Raw genomic sequence first — 24,309 nt, 5'->3', positions numbered from 1 at the left:
CAGCCTTCAGCCCTAGAGTCTGCCCTAGTCCAAGCCATCCCTGTCTCTCTGGCCTCCATGGGCCCATGCACCCTGTTGCATTCCCCTCTCCATAGCCCTCAACTCAAAGCACCAAAGAAACTTTATTCAATGTGTCTTTATGGTGCAGAGTCCTGGCAAGCAGAGGTCTTTGTGTAGCTGTTGAATAAAAAAATTCCTCGTGATGCATAGTAACATCAGTGAGGAAGATTGCACCAAGGTGCATCATGTGGTGTGGGGCCCTGCCTGGCAGCCTTGGTGGAGATGGAGCTCAACCCCAACACAGCATGGGAGAGGGTGGAGAAGCCGAGGAGCAGCTTGGGGTCAGTGGGTGGGAATGAGTAAGGAGACATCAGGGCTGAGGGGTCTGGCTAAACCCACCTCACAGGGTCCTTGCTCTAGGCAGGCAGGGTGATCAGACGTCACCAGGGGACGGTGGAGGATGAGGGACCCAATCAGATGTCATGGAGGGTGAGATATCCAGGGTGTGGTGGTCTGGCTAAACTGATTCAGCAGGGCTCTTACTAAAACTGGATTTTCCAAGCAAGTGCCCACACATGGGCCTAGGAGAAGGTTCCGGATCCTGGCAGGAGTTTGGCCAAGCAGAGAATCCCTGCCATAGCTCCCTGCCGTGTCCCGAGGGCCTGGGCCAGCACCCAACATGCCTTAGGGGCTCAGGTGACATTGGGCAGTCAGCGAATTCCCGCAGGCCCTGGACGTGGCCACGGAGGCCCTGCCGTTAGTCCACTCCTTTCACTGCAGCTTCCTCGTCCCTGGAGCTCCTACTTGCCCTTCTGAACCCTCCTCACAGCATCCCCACCTGCCCCAAGCCCTGTGAGGCCCCGGATCCCTGCCTGCCCAACCAGGCGAGGGTCAGGGCATGGTGAGGGGCCTGGAGAGAATCAGCCAGGTCCCCCAAGGTCCCTGGGCCTCAGTCCCCCGCCAGCCGCCAGCTTCCTGACTGAGATAGGCCAGGCCTAGAATGTGCTCCCTAGCCACTGGCTATAGCCGCCACCCCTTCCTCTGTCACAGCCTGGCGTTCCTGAGGGTGACCCGGTACCCCCACCTCCCCCGGGCAGCCCCATATGGACAGAGCGGAAGGCAGGCAGGATGAAACCTGGGGCAGGGGGTGGCGCGGACAACACTCACAGGCGGGGGTCGAATTCCTCTAGCCTCACGTCAGCCTGGTCCTCAGCCAGAAGAGGAATTTGCTTCCACCCCTGCACAGGCAGCAGGAAGGGCGTGTGGCAACCTGGTGCCCCGGGCCGGGCCCACTGGCTTCCAATCCGCCCTGCCTAGGCCCCCCACCACAAGGAAGCTGCCACCACCATCAGGGGCCCCTTCAGTTCAAATGGACTCAAAGGAAACAAAAGAGAGCTTTCAGCTCCAGAGTCCCAGGGGCCACATTCCAGTGCCAGAGCCATGTGAGGCCATAGCTCCAGGCCACCTCCAAGAAGCCTTCTTGGACCCTCTACACCAGCCTGGCCAGCCACCCGGGCTGCTGTTCCCCTTATCAGCAGGCAGGGGACTGGGGCCTGGCACCTGGGGGAGGAAACCCCACCCCTGTCCTGGCTTCAGGGACCAGGCTGCAGCTGGGGCCAGGGGAGTGAGAACTGGAAAATGTCTGGGCGTGAGGGTGGCAGCCCCTGCTTCCCAGGTACTGTGGGGGTGGGGGTAAGGTGGTTTCCTGTTATTCTCGCCTCAGGGCTTCCTCCCTTCCTAGAGGAAGGAGAGTGCCACTGCCCTGTTCTGGGGGAGTCTCTGAGCAGATGGCCCCTCACCCCACTATGCACACCCATGAGCAGCCGAGAGTTTTGGCTGAGGTTGTGGAAACGGATGGAGGTGAGACGTGGAGTCCCATCCCGCCAGCCTGCTCCAGCACCGCCTGCTCTGGCTCTGTCCTGCTGTGTATAGGGCTGGGCCCACCAGTGACTGGCCCCCGCTGCCAACCTGCCCTAGAGCTCAGAAGATGCAGGACAGAGGAGGGAGGGGGACTGTGGTGTCAGCAGTGCCAGGCTCAGCTCATCACCGTCGTGGCCACCTCAGGTGGCTGGGGAAACCAAGGCATGGGTTTTCTAAAAGTGACTGATAAGCGCCAGGAGTGTGGGATGGGTTTAGCCTTTGGGGGTCCGCAGATTGGAGCAACTAAGATATCACATCCCGCTGTAGTGGGAGACGCCGGCCCTGCTTGGTGGTGTGGGGCTCAGGCATGACATTGTGGGAATGTCCAGATTATCAAGGACTTGGTCTTAGAGGGAGGACTAGCAGATGGCGTGGAGGCTGGGGCTTGCACAGCCTTTCCTGGCTAGGGCCGTGCCACTGGCAGGGTGTAGTAACAGAGCCTAAGCCCACCAGCAGATGCTCACAAACCTGACATGGCCCACCTACCCCCAAGTCTCCAAGAAGGGAGCTCTGTCCCCAGGGTCCCGTCTCCCCTTCTCTTGTGACAATCCAGCTTCCCAGGGGGCATATACCCTCTAATACTGGCAGAATTGTCCCCTCAAAACTCCTGTGTTGAAGTCCTAACCTCCAGGAACTTCAGAATGTGGCTATAATTGGAGACAAAGCCTTTAAAGAGATGATTAAGTTAAAATGAGTTCATTGGGGTGGGTCCTAATCCACGGCGGCTGGTGTCCTTAAAAGAAGAGGAGATTAGGACACAGATGCACACAGAGGGACAGCCGTGTGAGAACACAGCGGGGAGATGGCATCCATGGGCCAAGGAGGGAGGCTGCAGGAGGAACCAGGCTTGCCCTCACCTTAATCTTGGCCTTCCCTTTTAGGACTGTGAGATCAGTGTCTTGTTTAAGGCACCCAGTGCATGGTGTGGTGTTATGGCAGTCCCAACGGGCACACCCTCCAAGTTAGAGATCATTTCCAGCTTCCCTCAAAGCTGGGGTGCCCTTTGAACAGCTCTGGCTGAGGGATGTATACTAGCCAGGGTTCTCCAAAGAAACAAAACCACAGGAAATACAGACATAGATACTATATACTATTTTTATATCTATATTTAGATATATAGCCAAAGATTAAAGTTTCCGAAAGAAGAAGCAGTACTGCCTCCAGTCCACCTGTGATGGCTAATTTTATTTTCTTTGAGACAGGGTCTTGTTCTGTTGCCCAGGCTGGAGTGCAGTGGTGCAATCACAGCTCACTGCAACCTCTACCTCCCTAGCTCGAGTGATCCTCCCACCCCAGCCTCCTGAGTAGCTGGGACCACAGGTGCACACCACCATGCCCAGCTGCTTTTTAATTTTTTGTAGACATGGGGACTGTGTTGCTCAGGCTGGTTTTGAACTCCTGGGCTCAAGTGATGCTCCCACCTCAGCCTCCCAAGGTGCTGGGATTACAGATGTGAGACAGTTCCTGGCCTGTGATGGTTCATTTTATGTGTCTATTTGACTGGGCCACAGGGTTCCCAGATATGGGGTCACACATTATTCTAGGTATGTTTGGGCATTTCTAGATGACACTAAGACTTGAATAGATGGACTAAGGAAAGCAGATTGGCCTCCCAATGTGGGTGGCCTCATCTGATCAGGCAAAGGCCTGAACAGAACGAAAGGTGGAGGAAGGGTGAGCCATGCACAGTTGCCCAGTATGGCTGGACACCACGCCCCCCCCCCCCCCACCAGGGACCTGGCCTCCCCCGCGACGGCACCACCAGCAGCACAGCCCCAAACCCTTCCTGTCTTGGAGAGGCTCCTGGTGTGTCCCCACTGGAGTGGACACCTGTTGGGGTTGGTGTTTGCTTTTCTTCCCTGAGGCTGCACTTTCAGCATTGCTGTCCGTGGCTCCATGAGTCGGGGCTCACCTGGGGCCAGAGGTCAGCCAGGCAAGCCCCAGAAAGGAGAGGGACTCAGTTTGCAGTTGGCATCTGCCTGGAGTCGGGCTTAGGTGAGACTCAGGGCTCAGCCTCGGCTTGAGTCTTGGCTGGGGGACAACACGGAGAGAGGGGTATGCAGCCCAGGAGGGGCAGCCGGCCAGGCTGCACCAGGCCTAAGGGAGGCTGGGGGATAGCCAGTCACCTGGAGTGTGCTCCAGGGACTAATAAGCCCCCGGCCCCTCACCAAAGCCACCCCTGCAGGCTCTGGCCGACGTCCTGGTCATGACGGGGCCTGAGACAGCCACCCTCCATCCACTGGGCTGCAGCCCAACCTGAGGCTCTGAGTGTGTTCTTTCTTTCTCACTATCAGTGCACTCCACCCAGTCCCACCCACCCCTGCCCCCAGCATGCTGCCTGGCACCCACCAGGCTCCGAGTGTTATCTGACAAGCTACAGGGGCTCGTCTGTGACCATACTCCCCTGCCTGTCCCTGGGGAGGGGTCTCTTCTCCCAGCCAGCCTGGAGCTAAGCCATGTCTCCCCATGTGGTAGCCATGCACACACACCCATGCATACACACATTAGCATACACCCAGACATGCACACAATGCACATACGTGTGCATGCAGTCACACACATAGCCACACGTGCACATGCATACACATGCACACACAAGGTTATAAACAAGTTAGTTTTATTTTACTCCCTTTCTTCTTGAGGCTGGGTCTGAATTAGGGAGGAGGGCAGACAGGCCACAGGCAGGAACCCCAGAGCCCCATTCCCACAGCATGGAGCCCCCAGGCCCTGACCACCACCCACTGGGTCCAAGCTGCAGGGCATGGTCAACATCTTTGCAGAACTTCAAGTCTCCCAGAGGAAGGGAAGGCCGGCATCGCAGAAGCTCAAAGAGGGTGTGGTCCTGCCCACCCCAGGCTCCCAGCTCCCAGTCTGTCTCAGTTTGGGGCTGGGAGGGGGAGGGCTGAAGGAGCCCCATTCCTTGTTCAACAGAGCCCTCCATGTCGCAGGGAATGGGAACACGCACCCCCGCACTCCCACCAACTGATGCCCATACCAGGCACCCTAGGGCCTCCATGGCTTGCTGCAGGGAAGCTCAAATGGAAGAGCTGGCATCCCAGAGGATGTATTCCAGCTCAGGACAGGGGTGGAGTCAATGCCCCAGCCCCCCTGGGGTTCAGACCACAGCAGAGGGTCCTTCCTGGCTCTTAGACCCTCTCTCCAACCCACCTTGGCCCCAGTGGTGAGCAAGCCAGAGCACTCCTCTGCTGCTTTCAGCCCCTTCCCTGAGCAGCCTGGCTGCCCCTCTGGGCAGACTCTGCCTGAGACCTCCTGCTAAGGAGAAGGCTGAGGAGAAGGGGTCACAGATTTCCACCGGAGCCCCCCAACCCTCCTTCTTCCTGGCCCAGCTCGCAAGCCAGCGCCCTCAGATCCACACGGTGGTCTTCCCGTCCCTGCTGCTGGCACTGCCCTTCTCGGAGCCAGCCCTGGGCTTGGCTCCTGGCCGCTCGTGGGTGCCAGGCCGGCCCTGCTCCCCCACGGTGCCCGCAGAGGTAGCACTGCCCGTCCCGGACGTAGGGGCGCCTGCCCTGGGGGGCCCCCGGGAGGCCGCAGGGAGGCCGACACAGGGCGAACTGTCCCGGTCGCGGTCCCCAGCTGCTGCCCCGTCGCGCAGCGCCTGCAGGGCCAGGTTTGCCAGGTTCTGGTCGTGCGCCCGAGCGCGCTCGGTCGCCCGCACTACCAGGCTGTAGTCGGGCGGGCAGGCCAATCCAGCGGCAGCAGCAGGGAAGGCGCAGGGCGGGGGCCGCGGCGCGGGGGCGGGGGCGGGGACGGAGGCCGGGGGGCCGCGACGGCCGCGCACAGCGTCCTGCGCGCTGCCCAAGCCTAGGTGGGCCATCTCGCAGAGGTTGAGGAGTAGGCACAGGCAGCTGACCACGTACATAACCAGAAGGAAGACCGTCTTCTCAGTAGGGCGCGACACGAAGCAGTCCACCACATGCGGGCAGGGCTGGCGGCTGCAGGGAAAGAACGGCCGCACCTCAAAGCCGTACAGCAGGTACTGGCCCACCAGGAAGGCCACCTCGAAAGCTGCCCTGGCCACCAGCTGGGCCACGTACACGCGCATCAGGCCCTCCCGCTGGATGCGCCTCCGCCCATCGTGTTGCCCGGCTGTGCCCCGGGTCCCCGTCGCCTTGCAGTCAGCGCCGGCCCCCTTAGTTAAGCACGCCTCCTCCGCGCCGGCTTCCTCCGCTTCCTCGCCGGCGCCCTCGGCTGCTCCCGTCTCCTCCTCCTCCTCCTCTTCCTCGCCCAGGCCCAGCATGGGCTCCTCCTCGCCCAGGTCGGCGGGCTCAGGCCAGCCGGCGTGCGGGGACGGCAGGTGCGCTCCGGGAGCGCGGCGGGGTCCCGGGCGGCGGCGGAGGGCGCGGCGCCGCTCCTGCTCAGACGCACGGGCCAGGCGGTGCACGGCGTAGCCCAGGTACATGACCGAAGGCGTGGAGATGACCACGATCTGGAAGACCCAGAAGCGCACGTGCGACAGGGGCGCGAAGGCGTCGTAGCAGACGTTGTCGCAGCCTGGCTGCCGCGTGTTGCAGGTGAACTTGGCCTGCTCGTCCGAGTAGATGGCCTCGCCGCCCACAGCCGTCAGCACTATGCGGAAGACCACTAGCACCGTGAGCCACACCTTACCCACGAAGGTGGAGTGGTTGTGGATCTCCTCCAGCAGCCGCGTCAAGAAGCTCCAGCTCATGTTGGTCATAGGGGCAGGCGGGCGGGTCCTGTGGGGCGGAGTGGGGGTCAGCCAGGGGCCTGCACTTAGGGACCCATGGCGCTCAGAGCTCAGAGCTGGGGCTCCAGGCTTGCCTTGCGGCTGGCCCCTCTGCTTACACAGCCGATGACGTGGAGCTTGCCACCTTAAACGGAAGTGGAAGCCCCCACCTGATCCACCCCTGCTTGTGCAGATGCAGGGCCCCAGCTGGGTGAACTGCCTTCAGGAGGCAGATGGGGACACTGAGGCAAGCACCACTCAAGTGTGGGGACTGGTGGTCTCAGTGTCCGCTGCACCCATGGCCACCAGCCCAGCCCCAGCAGCATCCAGGTTGTTGGAGAGGGTCCCACAGGCAGAGGGTCCCCAGCCTGCCTACCTACTCAATCCTTCCTGGCCCCTCCAGCTCCCTAGACCCCAAGACCCTGTGGCCCCATTGGCTCCCACCCTGCAGCCCCATTGGCCTTCAGTCCTTCACAGCCCCCCGTGCCTGCCCCACCATCAGATCCCAGACCCCAAAGTGCCACCAGTCCACAATTCCCATAGCCCCTCAGCCCCCAGAGGCCCTGCTCAGCCTCCCTCCACACCCTGGACAGGGGTCGTCAGGGTCCCTCCGCCTCGGCAAAATCCTTCATCCTCCCTCCAGCCCCCGGCTGGTCCCGCTGCCCTTTTCAGGTGCGCAGGGTTCCAGGGCCCGCCCAATCTAGGTTCCTGGTCCTCCATGATCTCAACCCAGACCGTCCCCAGCTGGGGTCAGGATGAAGCCAGGCGTCCATCCAGGAGGGACGGTGTCCAGCGAGGTTATATACCCAGTGATGCAAGCCCACACTCAGCACCTGCGACCCTCAGAGACAGCTATGCGGCAGGTCAGCCAAGCCCAAGGTGGGCAAGTGCCCCCAGGAGAGGGCTGTGCAGCAGGGACTGTGCTCCAAGGAGGGAGAGCTCCTACAGCTCCCCTGCCCACCCTCTCCTGGCGGTTTCCCCGGGGCCAGTACCTGCTCCTGGGTCGCTGGGGCAGGAGACCCCTTAGCTCCCTCTGCCTCTGGCCCTCTCCCTGTACCTGGCCTGGGAGGCAGCGGCGGCAGGTGTGGGACCAGCAGCAGTCGCTGGTGAGGCTCCCCGCCTCTTTATGCAGCTGAGGCCTCCCCACCCGGGGCAGGAAGAGGGGGCAGTCAGGGTTCCTGGGGAAGTGGCCCTGCTTCCTCACATCTGTGCAGTACCCCTCAGAGCCACACACATTCACATGGGCACACACACTCAGATACATATCCACAGACACATGTACACATGCACACACATGTGCACATGCATGAACACGCGCAATGCATATGCAGATACACAGGCACACACACGTGCATACACATACACATGCACAGTCAGATACAGATGCAAACAGGGTTAATGCAAACACAGATGTGTATGTGCAAACTATCACCAGTGTACATCCACAGACATGCCTATTTGCACTCACATGCAGACACACATGCATGAAAACACGGTGGCACATACACACTTGTGCATATGCACACATATGCAGACATATGTATGCACAACCACATACACATATATGCACACACATGCAAACAGACCCATGCACTCACACACATGTGATCACACACATATGCACAGGCTGGCACACTCCAGCCCTGGGGCCACCTCCCCTATCCCCCTGGCTCTGGTAGGCAGAGCACCCCTCCCTCCCCGCCTGACCCATCACAGCAGGCTGAGGCTCACTGATTCCAGCCCGACAGGAACCTGAGACAGAGCAGGCTCAAAGGAGAGATGGGGCAGGAGGCCTTCGGTGCCAGGGCCGGCCTGCCCAGCTGTGTGGGGGCAATATTGAACAAATAGCTCTCTGGGGGCAGCCTGCAGTAATGGCGCCTGCCATTGCCAATGGTGTGAGCACTCATTGTGGCTGACTGCCGAGTGGCTTCCTTGATTCAGCTGAGGAAATGGCGCCATCGGCTCAGCTCTGGTGACCACCGTGGCTCGGCCCTGGGCTGATGTGCCCTGGTGTCTGAGAGCTGGCGCTTCGCTCTGGGGTGCTGTGTCACTTGCACCCACATAGTGGTCCTGGGAACGGCCTGGAAGAACCCAGGTCCTGGTCTGAGGGCCACGCCTATGGGGACTCCCAGATCCACACCTCCAGCCCGTAATTCTCTCCTGGGCCTGCTTCTACCCCCAACATGGGCACTCAGATGCCCAGCAGGCACAGCCAGTGCCAGAGGGCCACACCTAAATGCCACTCTGCCCTGCAGAGCAGCTTCTCCACCCCAGCCAATCCTGAGCCTGGCCCCCCCACCCGGGTCTGCCTGCAGGGCCTCAGGCATTTCACTCCTTGCCTGCAAGCCTGGGGAGCATTAGGACGCCTACCCAGCAGGCCTCCTGCCCCGTCCGTGACTCCTAACCAGAGCAAATGCCACAGCCTTGCCTGCCCCAGTGCCAGGTCCCCTGCCCCCACTCCACACCTGGCTCCAGATATCCCCTCGTGTGCTCTGCCCATGGCTCCCACACTGGCTGGAGCCCACTCCCACCAGGAGCCTTTGCTGCCTGGCCCCGCCACACACACATGCACAGGCGCACACACATGGGTTCAGCCCTTCCCTGAGGCTGTCGCTGTGTCACGGCCTTCCACACTGCTGGTGACAATTCCATGTGATCACAGCTGGAGACTGCAAGGTGTCTCACAGAGACGTGGGCGGTTTTATAGAAAATATAGATGTGTGAATGCACCTGGGTTCAGACACACATCTTTGCTCTGGCGCCTGCAAAGGCCTCAATGCAAAAACACCCTAGGAGCAAGAACCTACCTGGGGCCCAGGCCTTGGTTCCTACCTCTACTTCCAGTCACAGGAATCACGAACCCCTAGTCGGGGACTGGCAGACCCTAGGGCTGGGGCTGCGAAAGTACAGGGGAGCCTGGAGTAAACTGTAGTGTCAGAGAGGAAGTCTGTGCAAGCAGCACCTGCATGTACAGCGCCCAGTGCCTGAGACTGGATCCCTCTAAGCAGTAAAAGAAATCAAGTAGTCTTGTGTTACAGATTACAGACTGACATAGATTAGAAGCCAAGGTACCTGACTGAATGTATAACCAAATGGGGGACAGGAGACAGCTCCCCTGTGCACAGTCAATCCAAAGCAGCCATGTGGACACCCTATACTGGAGGGGAGCATGACCCCCAGCCCCACCTGTGGGCTGCACCTAGTAACCTGGCTTCAGAGGGTGTGGGAGGGAGAGGGGGAGAACGCCTCTGCAGCACGCATCCTACACCAACCCTGGCCAGGCAGCCAAGGTGCCATCACAAGCGTCGTGGATGGTGTGGATGATTCACAGCATCTCATGGGAAGGTTACATCAACTCCATGGTCTTCCTCTCAAAATCCATCCCCCTGAGGACTCATAAGGAAACATGAGGCTAAAAGGGATCCCACCCAAGGGGCATCCTACAGAACATCTGGCCAGTGTTCATCCAGACAGTGAGGACATCCCATACAAGGAGACCCAGGAGGCTGCCGCAACCAAGAGGAGCCCAGGGAGACGCGGTGACTGATGCCATGTGGGATCCACGGTGGGGCAGAAAAGGAGCCGGAGGGGAGAGGCAAGGACATCTGCATACAGCAAGGACCTCAGTTAATCCCAGCTCATGGATTTTGGTCCATTCATTATGAGGAGCATGTCACGCTAATGCAAGACGTCAGCAACGGGGAAACTGGGAGTGGGGTCTATTAAGAAGTCTGCACTATCCTCACAACATTTCTGTAAACCTTTTTTTTTTTTTTTTTTTGAGACGGAGTCTCACTCTGTCTCCCAGGCTGGAGTGCTGTGGGGAGATCTCAGCTCACTGCAAGCTCCGCCTCCCAGGTTCACGCCATTCTCCTGCCTCAGCCTCTCGAGTAGCTGGGACTACAGGCGCCCACCACCGTGCCCAGCTAATTTTTGAAGTTTTTTAGTAGAGACAGGGTTTCACCGTGTTAGCCAGGATGGTCTCAATCTCCTGACCTCGTGATCCATCCGCCTTGGCCTCCCAAAGCGCTGGGATTACAGGCGTGAGCCACCATGCCCGGCCATTTCTGTAAATCTTACTGAGCTCAAGCAATTCTCCCACCTTGGCCTCCTGAGTAGCTGGGACTACAGGCACATGCCACCATGCTGGAAATTTTTATTTTTATTTTAAGAAATGTGGTCTTAATACAAAAATTAGCCAGGCATGGTGGTGCACTTGTAGTTCCAGCTACTCGGGAAGTTTAGGTGGGAGAATCGCTTGAACCCAGGAGGGGAAGATGGCAGTGACCCGAGATCACACCACTGCACTCGAGCCTAGGTGACAGAGCAAGACCCTATCTTTTTTTTTCTTTTGATGGTAGCCCCCTACCGATGCCCAGAGCTCAGCTCTGTGGTGGCAGCTCCCGTACCTGTCCTCCATGTCCCTGCCTGAGCCCCCAGCTGCCTGTCCTGGACAGCCCAGGCCCTGGGATAGTGCTGCAGGATGAGGTTGTCAGCAGGGGTTTGGTGGAGGCCCTCAGGAGGAGAGGGGAGGGGTGCTGGCCTCCAAGGAGCCAGGCCCGGGATTTGCAGACTATGTGCACACAAGTCCAAGAGATCTCACCCCAAAGCTACACCTCCAGGGTGCCCAAAATGAGGATTGGTGGGGAGGGGCTTCAGCTTGGTCAAAGAGCTGGAAGCACCCTTGGGCTTCAAAGTCTGGGAGGAGGGAGCGGTTAGTAATGTATGTCAGGGCGAGGTAGGGGGGTGACCACAGGAGGCCAGCAGCCAGGATGCTGCCTGGCCCAGGTCTCGGAGTGGTGAGGCAGGGTCAGCCCCAGGGAAGGCTATGGGAAGTAGAGGAGGATGCGGGCATTGGTGGAGGGCCGGGGGCTCACAGGGTTCTCATACTGAGGACCAGGGTCTCACAGGGGCTCACTACTAGGCCAGGGTGTGAAAGGGGGCCTCACAGTGGGGACGGTCTCACCCTGGTGGCATCAGGGACTCACAGGAAGGGCTTCAAAGGGTGTGCGGCAAGAGCCAAGGGGCTCACCATGGCGGTCTTACAGTGGGGACCACCTCTGGGAAGGGTTTCAGGGCAAGCAGGCCCAAGCCGAGCCCACCTGTCTGCAAACCGGGCCAGCTCTGACTGGTGTCCTGGTGTCCTGGCACCTTAGGACACCAGTCAGAGCCGGGCCTCCTCCCCCATCAAGCTCCTGCTCATCCTGGGTCTGAACAAGGGTCCTGGGACACGGCAGAACAAGCCCCGCCCTGGCAGGTCTGTAGCACAGGGTCAGGGGCCCAGGTATTTCATTCCATCTCCAGACCCTCCCAGGGCAGGCCACGAAGCGCGGGTGTTTTCTGCAGTTTAGGGCAGCCACCAGACAAGTACCCACGCACACAGTTCACCAGGTGGGACCTTGGGGCAGGCTCTTCCCCTCCCTGAAAACGATGGGACCCCAGTGCTGTCGCTTGTCCACTTAGTCCAAAGCAGATTCCCAGTCCCACTTCCCTGGGGCTCCTGCAGGCACAGTCCCCTCCTTCCCCTGCACTCCACTGCGGGGCCCTGTGTGGGGACGGTCCTCACTCAGAGGGGGTACAGCGCTCACCCACCCTCAGGCCTCAATTTCTCCTCACCCGTGACAGGCCGTAGCCCCCTACCCTGATGCCCAGAGCTCAGCTCTGTGGTGGCAGCTCCCGTACCTGTCCTCCATGTCCCTGCCTGAGCCCCCAGCTGCCTGTCCTGGACAGCCCAGGCCCTGGGATGGTCAGCCCCAAATGCACCCTCAGTCATGCTCCTCTGGATGCCCTGGTCCAGAGGGAGGTGCAGAGCTCGGCCACCCAGGACCCAAGTCCCAGGCCTGGAACCCTCCCTCCACACCCACTCTGCCCCAGCAGCTCCGTGGCCGGCCTCGCTGTCCTGCCTGTGCAGCTTGTAGGCCCAGTGGGTGTGGGTACCAGCCATCCTCATGCATACTTCACATGTACACACAGTAGACGCTCCTCCCTCCAACCCTCCACACACAAGCAGTGCACACTCCCACATGCACACTGCTGCCTGAGCTCAACATAGAGCTGGGCTCACACACTCACACTCTCACACACAGCCATGAACCCTCCCTATTCAGACTCAGCCTCACCACGTGCCTCCTTCAGGGAGTTCCCCCCAGGCCCAGGAACGCAAGGTGCCCCCACCAAGACCCCAAGTGCCTGCCCACATCATGGCTCCCCTCACATGGCCTGCCACAGCTCCTAAACTGACCAGATCCCCAGGAGCCCAAGAGCACGGGTATGGTGCTCAGGAATGCCAGGGGAGTGAGGGGACACTGAGGAACATGGTGTGGGGGTATGAGTCTGTGGGGTCCCCAGCCCCTGCCAGGGCCGTGCACAGGTGCAGCCGGTGAGGCAACATCCAGGCTGGTGCCTCCTCCCCCATGGAGCCCTCTTCCCCCTGGGGTTGTTGGCACTGTCAATGTGTGGGCCCTCCTGCAGCCCATTCTCAAGTCCCCTCCCTCGGGGTCCCAAGCAGGTACAGAGCTGTCAGGCCCAGAAGTGAGGGACTGTTCCTCCCCTGGAGGTGGACCAAGGGGTCAAGTTAGGCCTGGGTCAGGCTGGGAGTGTGTCATCACTGCAGTTTGGACAGCTCCCCCCGGCCAGCCTCCAGGGCTGTTGCAGGCCTGGAGCTGACCACACATCCTCCAGAAACGGAGCCCTGGGGGGTATGCATAGTGGGAGTGAAGGGGTGATGCTTACCCCAGCCTCCTAAGCCTGTCCCTGCTCTCCACCTGCTCCCTCAGGGTCCACGAACCCATCTCTTCCCTCCTGAATGCCCAGCAGCCAGGAATCCTGGGCTCACTGCCATCCAGCTCCGGGATGGGGGTCCCCACGCCTGGGCTGTGGCCTCCCTGTGCAGCAGCCCTGGGGTGCTCCACCCTCCCAGCGGGGTGTGGGCCTCCCACTCCTCAGCCACGCTACCCCTTCCTTGCACTGAGGGCCTGCTCCAGTACCCCAGGGGGGGCCTCCACCCAGTTAATCACGGCACTGACGAGCACTGGGGATGGCTCCTTGACCACAGGGTCTGCTGCACTTCAGGCCTAGGCTGGGCCCCAGTGCAAGCTTACTGGCTTGTGGTCTTCTATGAAGGAGCCTGAGCAGGGCCCCAGGTCTGTCTGTGCAAGGGGCAGGCCAGCCCCCTCATGTCCAGGTGGCCGCTGAGGGTAGGAGAGTGGGCCTGGACACAATGCAGCTGGCTGGTGTTTCAGAGGCCAGCCCTACCGCTGCCTGAGGGGCCCCAGCTGCTGGGGGAGGTACTGAAGGCACCCCCCTCCCACTTGCCAGCTGTCCCAGAGCAGACCCCGCAAGTTGGTGCCCACCCTGCAGTGAAGGCAGCTGGGCCTGAAGGACACAGACACGGAGTCGGGGGCCACCCCACCATCTGCGTGGAGCAGCGGAGCCCAGGAGAGGGTGGCAGGCGCAAGGAGTGCACCCTTCTGGGGCTGATCCTCAGGAAGCCCTCCCTCCTTCGGGGACTCAAGGTCAGGAGCACAGGGTGAGGCTGTCTCCTGGGGCAACAGCCCCCAGCCCCATGAGGTACATACATGGACCCCAGCACCCTACCTTCTCCAGGCCAGAAAATTCCAGTCTCCCTCAGACCCCTTCCACCTGCTTAGATGCTGGTCCTCCCCGAGGGTGTGTGGCCGAGCCAGGGCCACCTCTCGCCACCAAGCACAATGGGGGCTGGAGGAGGGGCCCTCAAGGGCCCCATTGTTCCCCCCTCAGCCTCAGGGTCTGAATCCCTGATTGTCCTGGGGGGCAGGGCAGCGGGCAGGACTTTCCAGGCCCAAGCAGGTCAGAGGCCAGCCCCAGCCTCCGAAGCTCAGTCCACCTGTCCTGCAGCAACCCTCTGGGGGCTGCCCGGGCCCTCCCCTGCCCTCCTCTCCCCTCCCCTCCCTCCCCTGCCCAGCCTCCTGGGCAGCTCTGGCCTGTATCCTCTGGAGGCCCCAGTCTGGGCTCTGGGCAGGGACTCTGCTCCCCGCCCCCATTTCCGGCGGGGCGCCCTGCCTGCCTCCCACTCTCCCACCCATCTGTCTGCACCCCATCCCAGAAGCACCTCACCTAGGATCAGAACAGGGCTGGGGCTGACCCTAGGGGTGGCCGGCAGCACCGCCCTGTGCCGCCTTAGACAGGCAGGCTGGGGGAGCACAGGGGAAGGAGGGAGGTGGCCTGACCAGAGGCTCCCCACACACAACACACAGCTCCTGGGGCCACGAGGGGAGGGGCATCTCCCTCAAGGAATCCCCCATGCCTTGAGGTCTAGAACCTCCAGCTGCCAGAGCTCAGGGGCCTCTCCTGGAAGCTCTGGCCCATGCCAGACCCACAGGAGCTTGGGCACCAAGAGGCAGCCCTCAGGGCCCACCCCTGCAGCCTCAGGCTGCCTGGTGCAGCCACTGCCTGCTCTCCACTTGCTGGCCCACCAGGCGGGTTGGGACCAGCCCTGCCACCTTCCCTGGCTGCCAGTCAAGCATGATGCTGCCTTGGGGTGGCAGCCAGGAGCCGACAGGCAGCAGATGCCTAGGCGGAGGCCACCTGGGGGTCCTCCTTGGGGCTGGTGGTTAGGGTGGGCTGCTGGAGCTCGGGGCCCGATCAGGATCGGGCCCCACCAACCTCGGGGCCACGTTCCACTCATTTATGGACTTTCTAATCCAACAGTTATTTTATTAGGATGTCAACCCTGGGTCCAACATGAGAGATAGGGACAGGGGAGAGCCCGGTGGGGCTGGGTCAGGGGTCACCCCAGGATGTTCCAACCACAGGGGCAGCATCCCCTCCACTCCATGTGCTGGCCAAGGGCGCAGAGCTGCCGTTATCACCTGCCAAGGGGGCGGCTCAGTGCTGCTGCCCTGGTCCTGTATGGGCCTGGGGTGCCAAGAATAGACAGCAAGCCTTAGGCGCTGGTCCTTTGAGCTTTCTTGATTTCCTGCCAGTGAGGAAGAAAGAGAGTTGGGAGGGCTGGTATCCAGGAAGGGCTGGGCTTCCTGCTCTCCCTCCACAGTGGACCTTGGTGTCTCACGCCAGTGCTTGGGTAGGACTGTCCCATCTGACCTCAGTGGCCTCCTGGACAACAAAGGCCTGGCCCCAAGGCCTCCCCTTGGGCCTTGCCCAGGTAGGCACAAGGATGGGCCCACCTCAGAGAGCGCCTCCTTCAGCTCTGCGTAGGCCTGGTCCAGACTGTCGTTGATGATGACCACATCAAAAAGGCCGGGCTCCTTGCCTGTGGGTGGGGCCTGGGATCAGGGCACAGTGAGCCCATGCAGCCCCACCCCAAGTCCCACACGAGCCCCAGAACAGCCCACTGGCCTGCGGCTGTCCTCTCTGTGGCTGTGGGACAGCTTTCCAGCCCAGCTGGGCCTGTGCAGGGTAGGGAAGGGCGCCCCCTGGGACTCGGTCTTCAGGTACCCCTCCTGCTCTCTCTGGAACCCCAGACCTTGGGTCTGGACACCAGCACCCATCAGGACTCTGGTTAGGGGTTGCACTGTCCTCTATACACACAGCAGAACATTAAATGCCCTCTTCTTGCGGGCTGCAGTCAGACCCAGAGGAAAAGCGACAGCTGTAAGAGGATGTACATGACACCCCCGGGGCTAGAAGGTTGAGGACATCTCATGGGACCCTGGGTGATGGGGGGTCTGGGGGCCCTCACAGAGACTCTAGGTAACAGAACAAAATCTGAGGACCCTCAATGAGACCCTTGGTGACTGGGGTGAGTTCTCGGGACACTCACAGGGACTCGAGGTGTTGGGAGGTAGTTGGGAGATCTGAGGACCCTCACAGGGACTCCAGGTGTCAGGAGGTCTGGGGACCCACAGGGTCTCTGGTGCCAAAGGTCTCAGAACCCCAACTCCCCTCCTGGCATGCCCTGGTGGTCCCACGGCACACTCACTGCTCTCCATGTCGGCCCGGGCAGCAGCCAGCCGCTTCGCCAGGCTCTCCTCTGTTTCAGTGTTGCGCTGCCGCAGCCGCTGCTCCTAAAAAGGGGGTGGCAGTCAGAGCCTGGCATGCCCTGACCCCTAGCCCCCAACCCTGCCCGGCACATACCAGCACATGCAGTGAGGGCGGCTGCACAGAGATGTAGATGGGCCGCAGATCGGTGGCCTTGATGTTCCGCACACCCTGCAGGTCCACGTCCAGCACGCAGATGCGGTTCATGGCCTGCACAGCCTGCACCGCCGCCTTGCTGGAGGCAGGTGCCAGGTCAGCAGGGGTGCCAGGGCTCTCCGAGGCCTACAGGAGCTTCAGGGACACCCAGGTCCTCCCAGGCCCAGCATTCTCCCACAGCTAAGCCTAGGCCTGGCGTGAACCCAGCACCCCACAGCACCTCAAACCTGCTACCCCCACACCCTGCCCCACCTACAGGGAACACAGGCCACCCACCCTCCAAGGTGCCTGTAGTAAGCACGAGGTGTCCTGTGCACCCTTCACCCTGCCAGGACAACGCATGGTGGCAGGACCAGGCCCAGCAGTCTCGTGAAAGAGCCACCACAGGGCCACAGACCTGGGAGCCTGGCCCTGGGCCACAACCTGGCCACATTCATAACCACGGGGCGGGTGGTGTGGATGGCAGGCAGGCAGAAGGCACTACCTGAACCCCTGCTGCCCACAGCAACCCCGGGAGCCCACCCACACCCACGCGTGGCCCACCTCGTGCCATACAGGTTCCCTGAGAACTCGGCATGCTCAATGAAGTCACCGGCTGCTATGTCACGCTGCATCACCTCCCTGGTTACAAAGTAGTAATCTGGGGAAGAGGAGGGGCAGTCCAGAGGGCAGACTGGACCTGCACCAGGGCTTCCAGGGCCAGCCGCCCCCAACCCAGGCATGCCTGCAGGCCCCTCCCACGCCCACGACTGCTTCAGTCAGATCCTTGCCAGGCAGGAGACGTCTGAGGACCCCTCAAGTGCTGCCAAGTGCTTGAGCCAGACACCATTTCTCACACTGTCCTCACTGATGGAGATACAAGACTGCTGGGTTCCAGGCGGGGAGTTGGGAGTTGGTGGTGGGGGGAGTGGGGACTGGAGATCAACAGGTGCTGGGGGAAGGTGGTGAGGGAACTGGTGACCATCAGGTTACAGAGAGGATGATGTGGTGGGGTGACTGGAGACCACTGGGTTGCACGTTAAGGGGCGGGGGTGCTATTGGGAAGGGGGTCCCTTGTCTTGAATCAGGCAGGCAGAGTAGCCCTTTTTACCAGGACCCCAGAAGACAGCTCAAAAGTGCTGATAAGCCCAGGACAGGGCTGGGGACAGCAGCACTGTGGCTGCCTCCAGGGTAGGAGGAAGACAGCCCTAGGCCTTGGCTGGCCTCTCACACTGTACCCAAGGAAGGCGACACGGCGCTGTGACACTGACACCCTGATTTAGCTCACTGGCTCTTGGAGGCAAGGACCCATCTCACAGATGAGGGATCAACGGGGGCAGGAGATGGGCAGCACAGCCAACACAGCTGTAGGGCCCAGTAGCCCTGCTCACACTGGGGGTGCTCCAGTCACAGGGCCCCACCCCACTCACCTTTGCCGTTCTCCTCGCCAGGCCTCGGGTTCCTTGTGGTATCTAGCAGAGAGATCTGTCACCCATCAGGGACTGCTCAGAGCGCACTGCCCCACCCAGCATTCCCCTTGCAGTCCCGACAGCACTTGAGCCCCAGGATGCAGGCAGCCAGTGGAGCACACGGCTGGGAAGGCGCAGGAGTCTACAAGGTGAGGGTTCTCCCAGAAAGAGACACTGCGGCCCAGTTATCAGTACTCGACAGACCCAGGGAAGGGAGACACAGGCACGCGGGACAGCAGGAGTGCAATAACCTCAGGTTCTGTGTGGTAGGAAGTGGGACTACTCAGCAGCCTTGAGGTCTACACATCCCCCCGCAAGAGCCCTGGACTCACGGGACACGCTGAAGCCAAAGATGCCGCTGTGCTCCTGGAGCAGCCTCTTCAGCAGGGTGCTCTTCCCAGCTCCCGAAGGCCCGCTCAGCACCACAGGCCTGGGGCCCGACATGCCTGGGGGTGAGGGGAGAGGCTGTGGATAGCAGTGTGGCCTCTGGCCCCCACCTGCTGAGCTGCCTCTGCCTTCCTGAATTCATGGCAGGAAAGGGCTCACCCAGGGATGGAGACATTGGCCTGAGAGTCTCCTGAGAGCCTGGGTGTTCTTCCCCGAGCTCTGTCATGTTGGAAGGCCCGGCATACACAGAGTGGCCCTCAGACCAGGATCTGGGCACACGGGAGATGAATGGAAGGCCAGCTTTACTGGGTTCTCAGCTGGGGAGCCCCCCACTGAAATCCACCACCACTGAACCCACTGATCCTGTCAGCCTCCCCAGGGGTCCCTGGCAAGCGATACTGTCTACTCTGATCACACCCTACCCCAGAGCTACCATCCCCACCTGGTGGAGTCACCTCCAAGCCCTCTGGGAGCCTGCCCTGAGACCCCCACCCCACCCAGGAGCCCAGCCATTTGCTCCCATGCATGATGCTGAGTGCTGGGCTGCTAGGTCTGGAATGGAAATGTCCCTGTATATGGCCTTGTCAAGATCTGCTGATCTATGCCCATTCCAGGAACTTCTCGTCAGACTTGGGACTCCTATCTGTGATGCTGGTAATGCCAGGAGGGGGTTGGAGGTCTCCCTCCCAGCCCCCAAGGGGAAGGCAAACAGGATCCTAGCTTGGACACTTGTGGCAGGTGAGGGCCCAGGAGCTGGCCTTTGCTTGGTGGGAATCCTCCCCAGGAACAGCGCCTACCTGTTTGCTGGGGTGCGGCCTCTGTGGCCAGCCTAGGGCGGGTCTGTCTGTTGGACTGAGAGCTGAGGGTGCTGAGTCCCTAATCCCCACCACGCCTGCTTCTGGCCCCACCCTTCTAAGCCAGGAATAAATCCCCAGGGGGCCTGGCCTTCCGCCCTTGCAGGGAAGCAGCCCTGTCCACCTGCTCTGCGGCTGTGCAGGAAGGAAAAGACGGCTCCAGCTCCTGTCCCAAGACCTGCACCTGCCCTGACCTCCCAGCCCACATGAGCTGCACACAGGGCCAGGGCAGCATCTTCAAGTTGGGGTGGAGAGCAGAGCTGAGGAGTGGGGCCATGCACTGCAGCTGTGTTCAGGGACCAGGGCAGAGGGAAGTGGACAGACCCCTGGCAACACACAAACCTTGGACACAACTCAGGTGAGGCGTGGATGGCCTCCTCCTGTTTGGGGCACAGCCGCCTGTGGGCAGACGAGCAGACAGTGGGAAGGACCTGAGGATGCTCTCCTAATCCCCAATTTAGGCCACCAAGGTAATCTCACAAATGCACCACGGCTGCAACTCCATCATGCACAGGGACACCCACCACACACATGCCACTCCCAGGCACAAAGGTATGCAGGATGTGTGCACAAACCTACCACAAACACACACACATGCATGCACACACAGCACACACACGCACACAAATGCACACACACCACACGTGTACCCACACAGGCACACATGCACAGGCATACATGTCACTGATCACAAACACACCAGACCCCCAGTTAAAAAGACTCAGGAGGAAGGGAACTGCAGGGCACCCACCCAGAAGTCCATGTACTCTCCGTAAGGGATAGACTCCTCCCTCCTTACTGCCTCTTCTGGGCTTTTTGTCACAAGCACATGTTGTTTTCATCTCAGCATGCCCTCCATGCCCTCCTGGCTCTCCCACCCACAGAACTTGCTCCTGCGCTTAGCTCAGGCCTCTCCAGCCCTGCCACCTCCTCTATGTGCCAGCCAACCATCAGCACGCACCACAGTGGCCAGGGTTCCTCATCTATTCAGCTTCTCCCAGTCAGTGAGCCCTTCAACCCCCACAGCCTGGTTCCCATAATGCACTAGCTAGAAGCCCCCCAGAGTCTCCCACAATCAATGAGCCATGCCGCTTGCATGAATTTCTGGAGCCCCTGCTTCTCGCCAGGGTGGAAGGGGTGCAGTTCTCAGGACATATCCAGCAATAGCTACACACCTACTTGAAGCATCAAGATAACAGAAATTAAGACTTGATGATCTTATGGTGACTTTTCCAATACGAAGGAGAAAAAGTTAAGCTAGATCATGCGCTTCAAAGGACCAGATATGGGAGCACTACTCAGACGGTCCTGTGGGCTGGACCCCAAGTGAGCTTCTGCCCTGTTGCTCCAGAGCTGGCCCTTCTTAAGGTCACTCCGCCCTGCCAACCCACAGCCAGCATGGCACTGGTGGGTCCGACAGGGCTACCCCGAGGCTGGTCCTGCCCTGTTTCCCCTAGCCCCTGGCTCCAAGCTTTTCGGGTCTGAACCTAGATGCTACGTGACTACAAATCCACACGGAAGGAAACACAGCGGTGACCTCCACTGACCAGGCCTCCCCTCCTTCCTCCTGAGGGAGCACTAAGCTACCAAGGTGAGGCTGGACCCACAGGCAGAAGATACCAGTTCACCCAGCTGCTGCCAGGCAGGGGTCCAGGCTCCAGCCTCGCCAAGGGTGTCGTCTGCACAGCTGTGCCTATACTTGCCCAGCACAGGGCACAAGGCACACGTGGCACATCAATCGCCAGAAACTCTGGGAGTTTGTGTGTCCTCAGAAGGGGGAGAGCCACGCCTTCTGAGGATCCCACCAAACCACCACAAGACACTGGTCTCCATCCCCTCCTCGACACCACACCCCATCCCCGACTCCCAGGAATTGGGGAGCTCATGCTTCACTTCCAACTCCTGGGAATGGGGGAGCTGGAGTTCCATCTCTGGCTCCTGGGTTGGGGATCTCCCCCTTTCCTCGCAAGCAGTGAGCGGCAGGTGTGTCTCTTCACCACAGAGCCCTGACAACTATCAGACACCAACAGATGCAATCCAGCACAGAGCAGACAGCAGACGCTGGTGGGACCCAACTCTGCCTGCTTCCTCCACAGGTGTTGCCCCTGCACCACTCTTACCCCACCAAGCCCAGGCTTCCAGGCCTCCCCCCCTCCCTCCTGAGGGAGCGCTAAGCTACTGAGGTGAGGCTGGGCCCACAGGCAGAAGACACCAGTTTGCCCAGCTGCTGCCAGGCAGGGTTCCAGGCTCTGGCCTTGCCAAGGGCATTGTCTGCACAGCTGTGCCCACTCTCACCCAGCACAGGGCATGAGGCACACATGATACACCAATTGCCAAGAACTCTGGGCGGGCCAACACTCTGCTCTTCCTGGGTCCCGAGTTCGGCTCTGCCCAAGCGTGAGGGCACAATGAGCAGACTACTAGGGGCCCTGGCCAGCCAGAGAGTGCAAAGGGCAGACAGTGAGTGGATGTGGGCCTTGCAGAAGCACAGCCACACCACCATTGGAGACAAGGTGGGGGCACAGGATGCCTGCCTGCCTGGGGAGAGACCAATGGCAGAGCGGACACCAAAGCCACCTTCCATGGAACACAACCAAGGGAGAAAATTGTGGCCCAGGCCTCATGGCTCCTACAATCTTGGGGTGGAAATCACAGAACCTGACTTTGCCCTGACCAGAATACACGTGCCAAAGGTGTCTTCCTGTGGGCAGAGAGAAGCATTCCAGCAAACAACATTCTGTGTTCTCCACTCTCACCAACCCACAGTCGCAAACCCCAGTCAGCTGCCTGGCAAGAAGCCACACAACCCACAACTGTAAGAACCTGCCAGGCACGTGGTCTCCACAGGAGCTCCGAGATGGAAGGTCTCCTGGGAGCCGCCAGCACAGATCCACGTTCCAGAATGGTCTCTGCCAGAACGCTCCCTGGACTGGGCCCCCATGCTGCCCCAGTAGCCGCTTTCCTGGAAATGCACTTCCTGCTCTGGCGGCTTAATCTCCTCCTTCTGGCTTCCAGCCATCCTAAGGACTGAACAGAGTCACCACCTTGCCCTCTGCCCACTGTTTCAGGAGATGCTAATAGAGGGCTCGACCTTCTGAGAACCGAGAGAAGTTAGCCCCTGCCTGGCCTCTCATAAAACACAATCCACCAGACGTGGGCCTGGGCTCTGGGCTGGGCCGGCTGGATGAAGGGGAGGTTGGTGGTCTAGGCGGCTGCTCTTGGCTGCAGGGTCTCTGGGCACACATCCGGGTAGCACGCGTCCTAGCCTTCAGCAACCTCGTTTTAAATGGGACCACACCAGGAGCAGCCAGGGCGCTTTCGTTTTCACTTTCTTTCCCCCAGGGGCACAGGAGCATTCCTTTACCTCCTGGGGAAACCGCGCCCTTCCAGAGCCACAGACGCGAAAACCCCAGCCCTTCACGATGCTGCGCGGCTATGTTTGGGTCTGTCCATCAGGGAGAAAGAAAAACAGGCGGAGTCTTGCACAGGGTCCTCGACAGCAACCCCAGCAAAGGGCAGAGCAAGCCTGAGACAGGAAGGGGCCATGAGCCCAGGGACAGCAGAGCAGGACCCAGCCCGGGGTACCAGGACTGGCCTCTTTCAAGCAGAGGCGAAACCGAGGCCCACCACATGCAGGGTCAAAATCAACTTTAAGGCACCTGCTTCCCACACCAGTCCTTACTGGGGCATACTTCTAAGGCGACGCTCAAGAATGGCAGCTGGGCAGCTTCAAGAACCCTAACCCGGACTCTGGCCTTGGGAGAATCCGAACCCCAAATGCCACACTCATGCGTCGGGAGGAAGGTCTGCAGTTTCCCCAAGTCCCCATCTCTGCGCCGTGCCGCGGGGCAGACAGAATCCTGGGAGCCCCAGAATAGCCGGCTCCATCCGCCCAGGACCCCCGGGTTTGCAGGGTAAGGTGGGAACCAGAGCGCACACCGCGCCGGGCCAGCGATAGGGACTCCCGGCTGCTCTCTTTGGCGGCGTGCCCAGCTGTCGGGAAGACACCGAGCGCTCCTACGCGCCAGAGGAGCAGCTCGACACTGCGAGAACTGCCGGCCCGCTCAGCTCCTGAGGAGCGCCCTTTCCTCCGGGACAGGGGCTCCCCCACATTGCCCGCCCGTCCGCCCTCCAGAGCTCCCCAGTTCTCAGGGTCCACAGTTGAACTCGTCACAGGGTGTCCCGGCTAGGAGCAGATCCGGAGGCGGAGTGGACTGGGGGACCGCAAAGCGCAGGGGCCGCTGCCGCCTTGGCCGCGAGTCACCCTCACGACTGTGCTCGTTGTACTCACCGTCCGCTGGGGCCCGGCCCAGGGTGGCCGCAGCCAGCCCGGCCAGCGGGCGCCGCAGCATCTGGGGCCACCTCCTCCGCCCACTGAACCTACGTCACAGCCCCGCACCGGCCCACCTCTGCCCGCGCGAGAGACTGACGTCATGATGCTCCTGCCCCGCCCATGTCTGACTCGTTCCTCCCCGCCTCTTGGGGAAGTACTTACCTCAGTGCCGCGCTGGCCCCGCCTCCACTTGCGCCGGCCTGTCGCCACCGCAGGGGCGTTCACCACACCGCCCTCCCTGCCCACCTCCTCCCGCTTACGTCACAGCGCCGCGCCGGCCCGCCTCCACACAGCGCGAACTAACGCCACGACCCGCTGGCCCCGCCCACGGTGTACTTGTCCCGCCCTGTCCCTCAGAGAAGTACCTCAGTGCAGCGCAGGCCGGACTTTCATCTGCTACGTCACAGCGCTGCGCCAGCCCGCCTCCTCCCACTTAATGTCACAGCGCCGTTTTCGTCCTCCATCGACACTGTAGGGGCCTAACCAACGACTCTGCCAACCCGTTCCAAGCCGGCCACTTTTCAAAAA

At 60.8% G+C, this 24,309-nt stretch overlaps 2 protein-coding genes across 9 annotated transcripts; both read right to left on the bottom strand.

Moving 5' to 3' along the window:
- Positions 1-4,520: 4,520 nt before the first annotated feature.
- On the bottom strand, positions 4,521-14,515 carry GJC2 (gap junction protein gamma 2). The gene is made up of 2 exons (XM_033198793.1): positions 14,222-14,515; positions 4,521-6,635 (listed from the first exon to the last, which is right to left on the bottom strand). Exon 2 carries the CDS (start codon positions 6,614-6,616, stop codon positions 5,285-5,287), a length of 1,332 nt encoding a protein of 443 aa, XP_033054684.1. The 5' UTR covers positions 6,617-6,635; positions 14,222-14,515; the 3' UTR covers positions 4,521-5,284.
- A 779-nt stretch (positions 14,516-15,294) lies between these two features.
- Positions 15,295-23,883, bottom strand: GUK1 (guanylate kinase 1). Of its 8 annotated transcripts, none has more exons than XM_033198785.1 (11): positions 23,740-23,853; positions 22,813-22,893; positions 22,272-22,475; positions 19,791-19,847; positions 18,540-18,653; positions 18,169-18,223; positions 17,303-17,380; positions 16,700-16,838; positions 16,545-16,629; positions 15,790-15,875; positions 15,295-15,581 (listed from the first exon to the last, which is right to left on the bottom strand). In XM_033198785.1, exons 1-11 carry the CDS (start codon positions 23,798-23,800, stop codon positions 15,549-15,551), a joined length of 993 nt encoding a protein of 330 aa, XP_033054676.1. In that variant the 5' UTR covers positions 23,801-23,853; the 3' UTR covers positions 15,295-15,548. The 8 variants fall into 8 exon arrangements, with proteins under 8 accessions (XP_033054676.1, XP_033054675.1, XP_033054678.1 ...); XM_033198784.1 differs by having other exon boundaries at positions 17,303-17,399; positions 18,169-18,210; positions 23,740-23,848; XM_033198787.1 differs by lacking the exon at positions 22,813-22,893 and having other exon boundaries at positions 17,303-17,399; positions 18,169-18,210; positions 23,740-23,848.
- Between the last annotated feature and the right edge of the window lie 426 nt (positions 23,884-24,309).

Source organism: Trachypithecus francoisi, unplaced genomic scaffold (genome assembly GCF_009764315.1).
Source record: "Trachypithecus francoisi isolate TF-2019V2 unplaced genomic scaffold, Tfra_2.0 Lachesis_group5, whole genome shotgun sequence".
Lineage (NCBI taxonomy): Eukaryota > Metazoa > Chordata > Mammalia > Primates > Cercopithecidae > Trachypithecus > Trachypithecus francoisi.
This window is presented reverse-complemented; position numbering and strand designations above follow the sequence as displayed.

Excerpts from the sequence above, each read along its gene's own strand:
- GJC2 (XM_033198793.1), bottom strand. The coding sequence starts at position 6,616 with ATGACCAACATGAGCTGGAGCTTCTTGACGCGGCTGCTGGAGGAGATC.
- GUK1 (XM_033198784.1), bottom strand. The coding sequence starts at position 23,800 with ATGCTGCGGCGCCCGCTGGCCGGGCTGGCTGCGGCCACCCTGGGCCGG. Across the intron at positions 18,654-19,790 it reads TCACCTGAGTTGTGTCCAAG|GCATGTCGGGCCCCAGGCCT; the intron begins GTTTGTGTGTTG and ends CCTCACCCCCAG. Across the intron at positions 16,630-16,699 it reads CGCCCTCACTGCATGTGCTG|GAGCAGCGGCTGCGGCAGCG; the intron begins GTATGTGCCGGG and ends CCCCCTTTTTAG.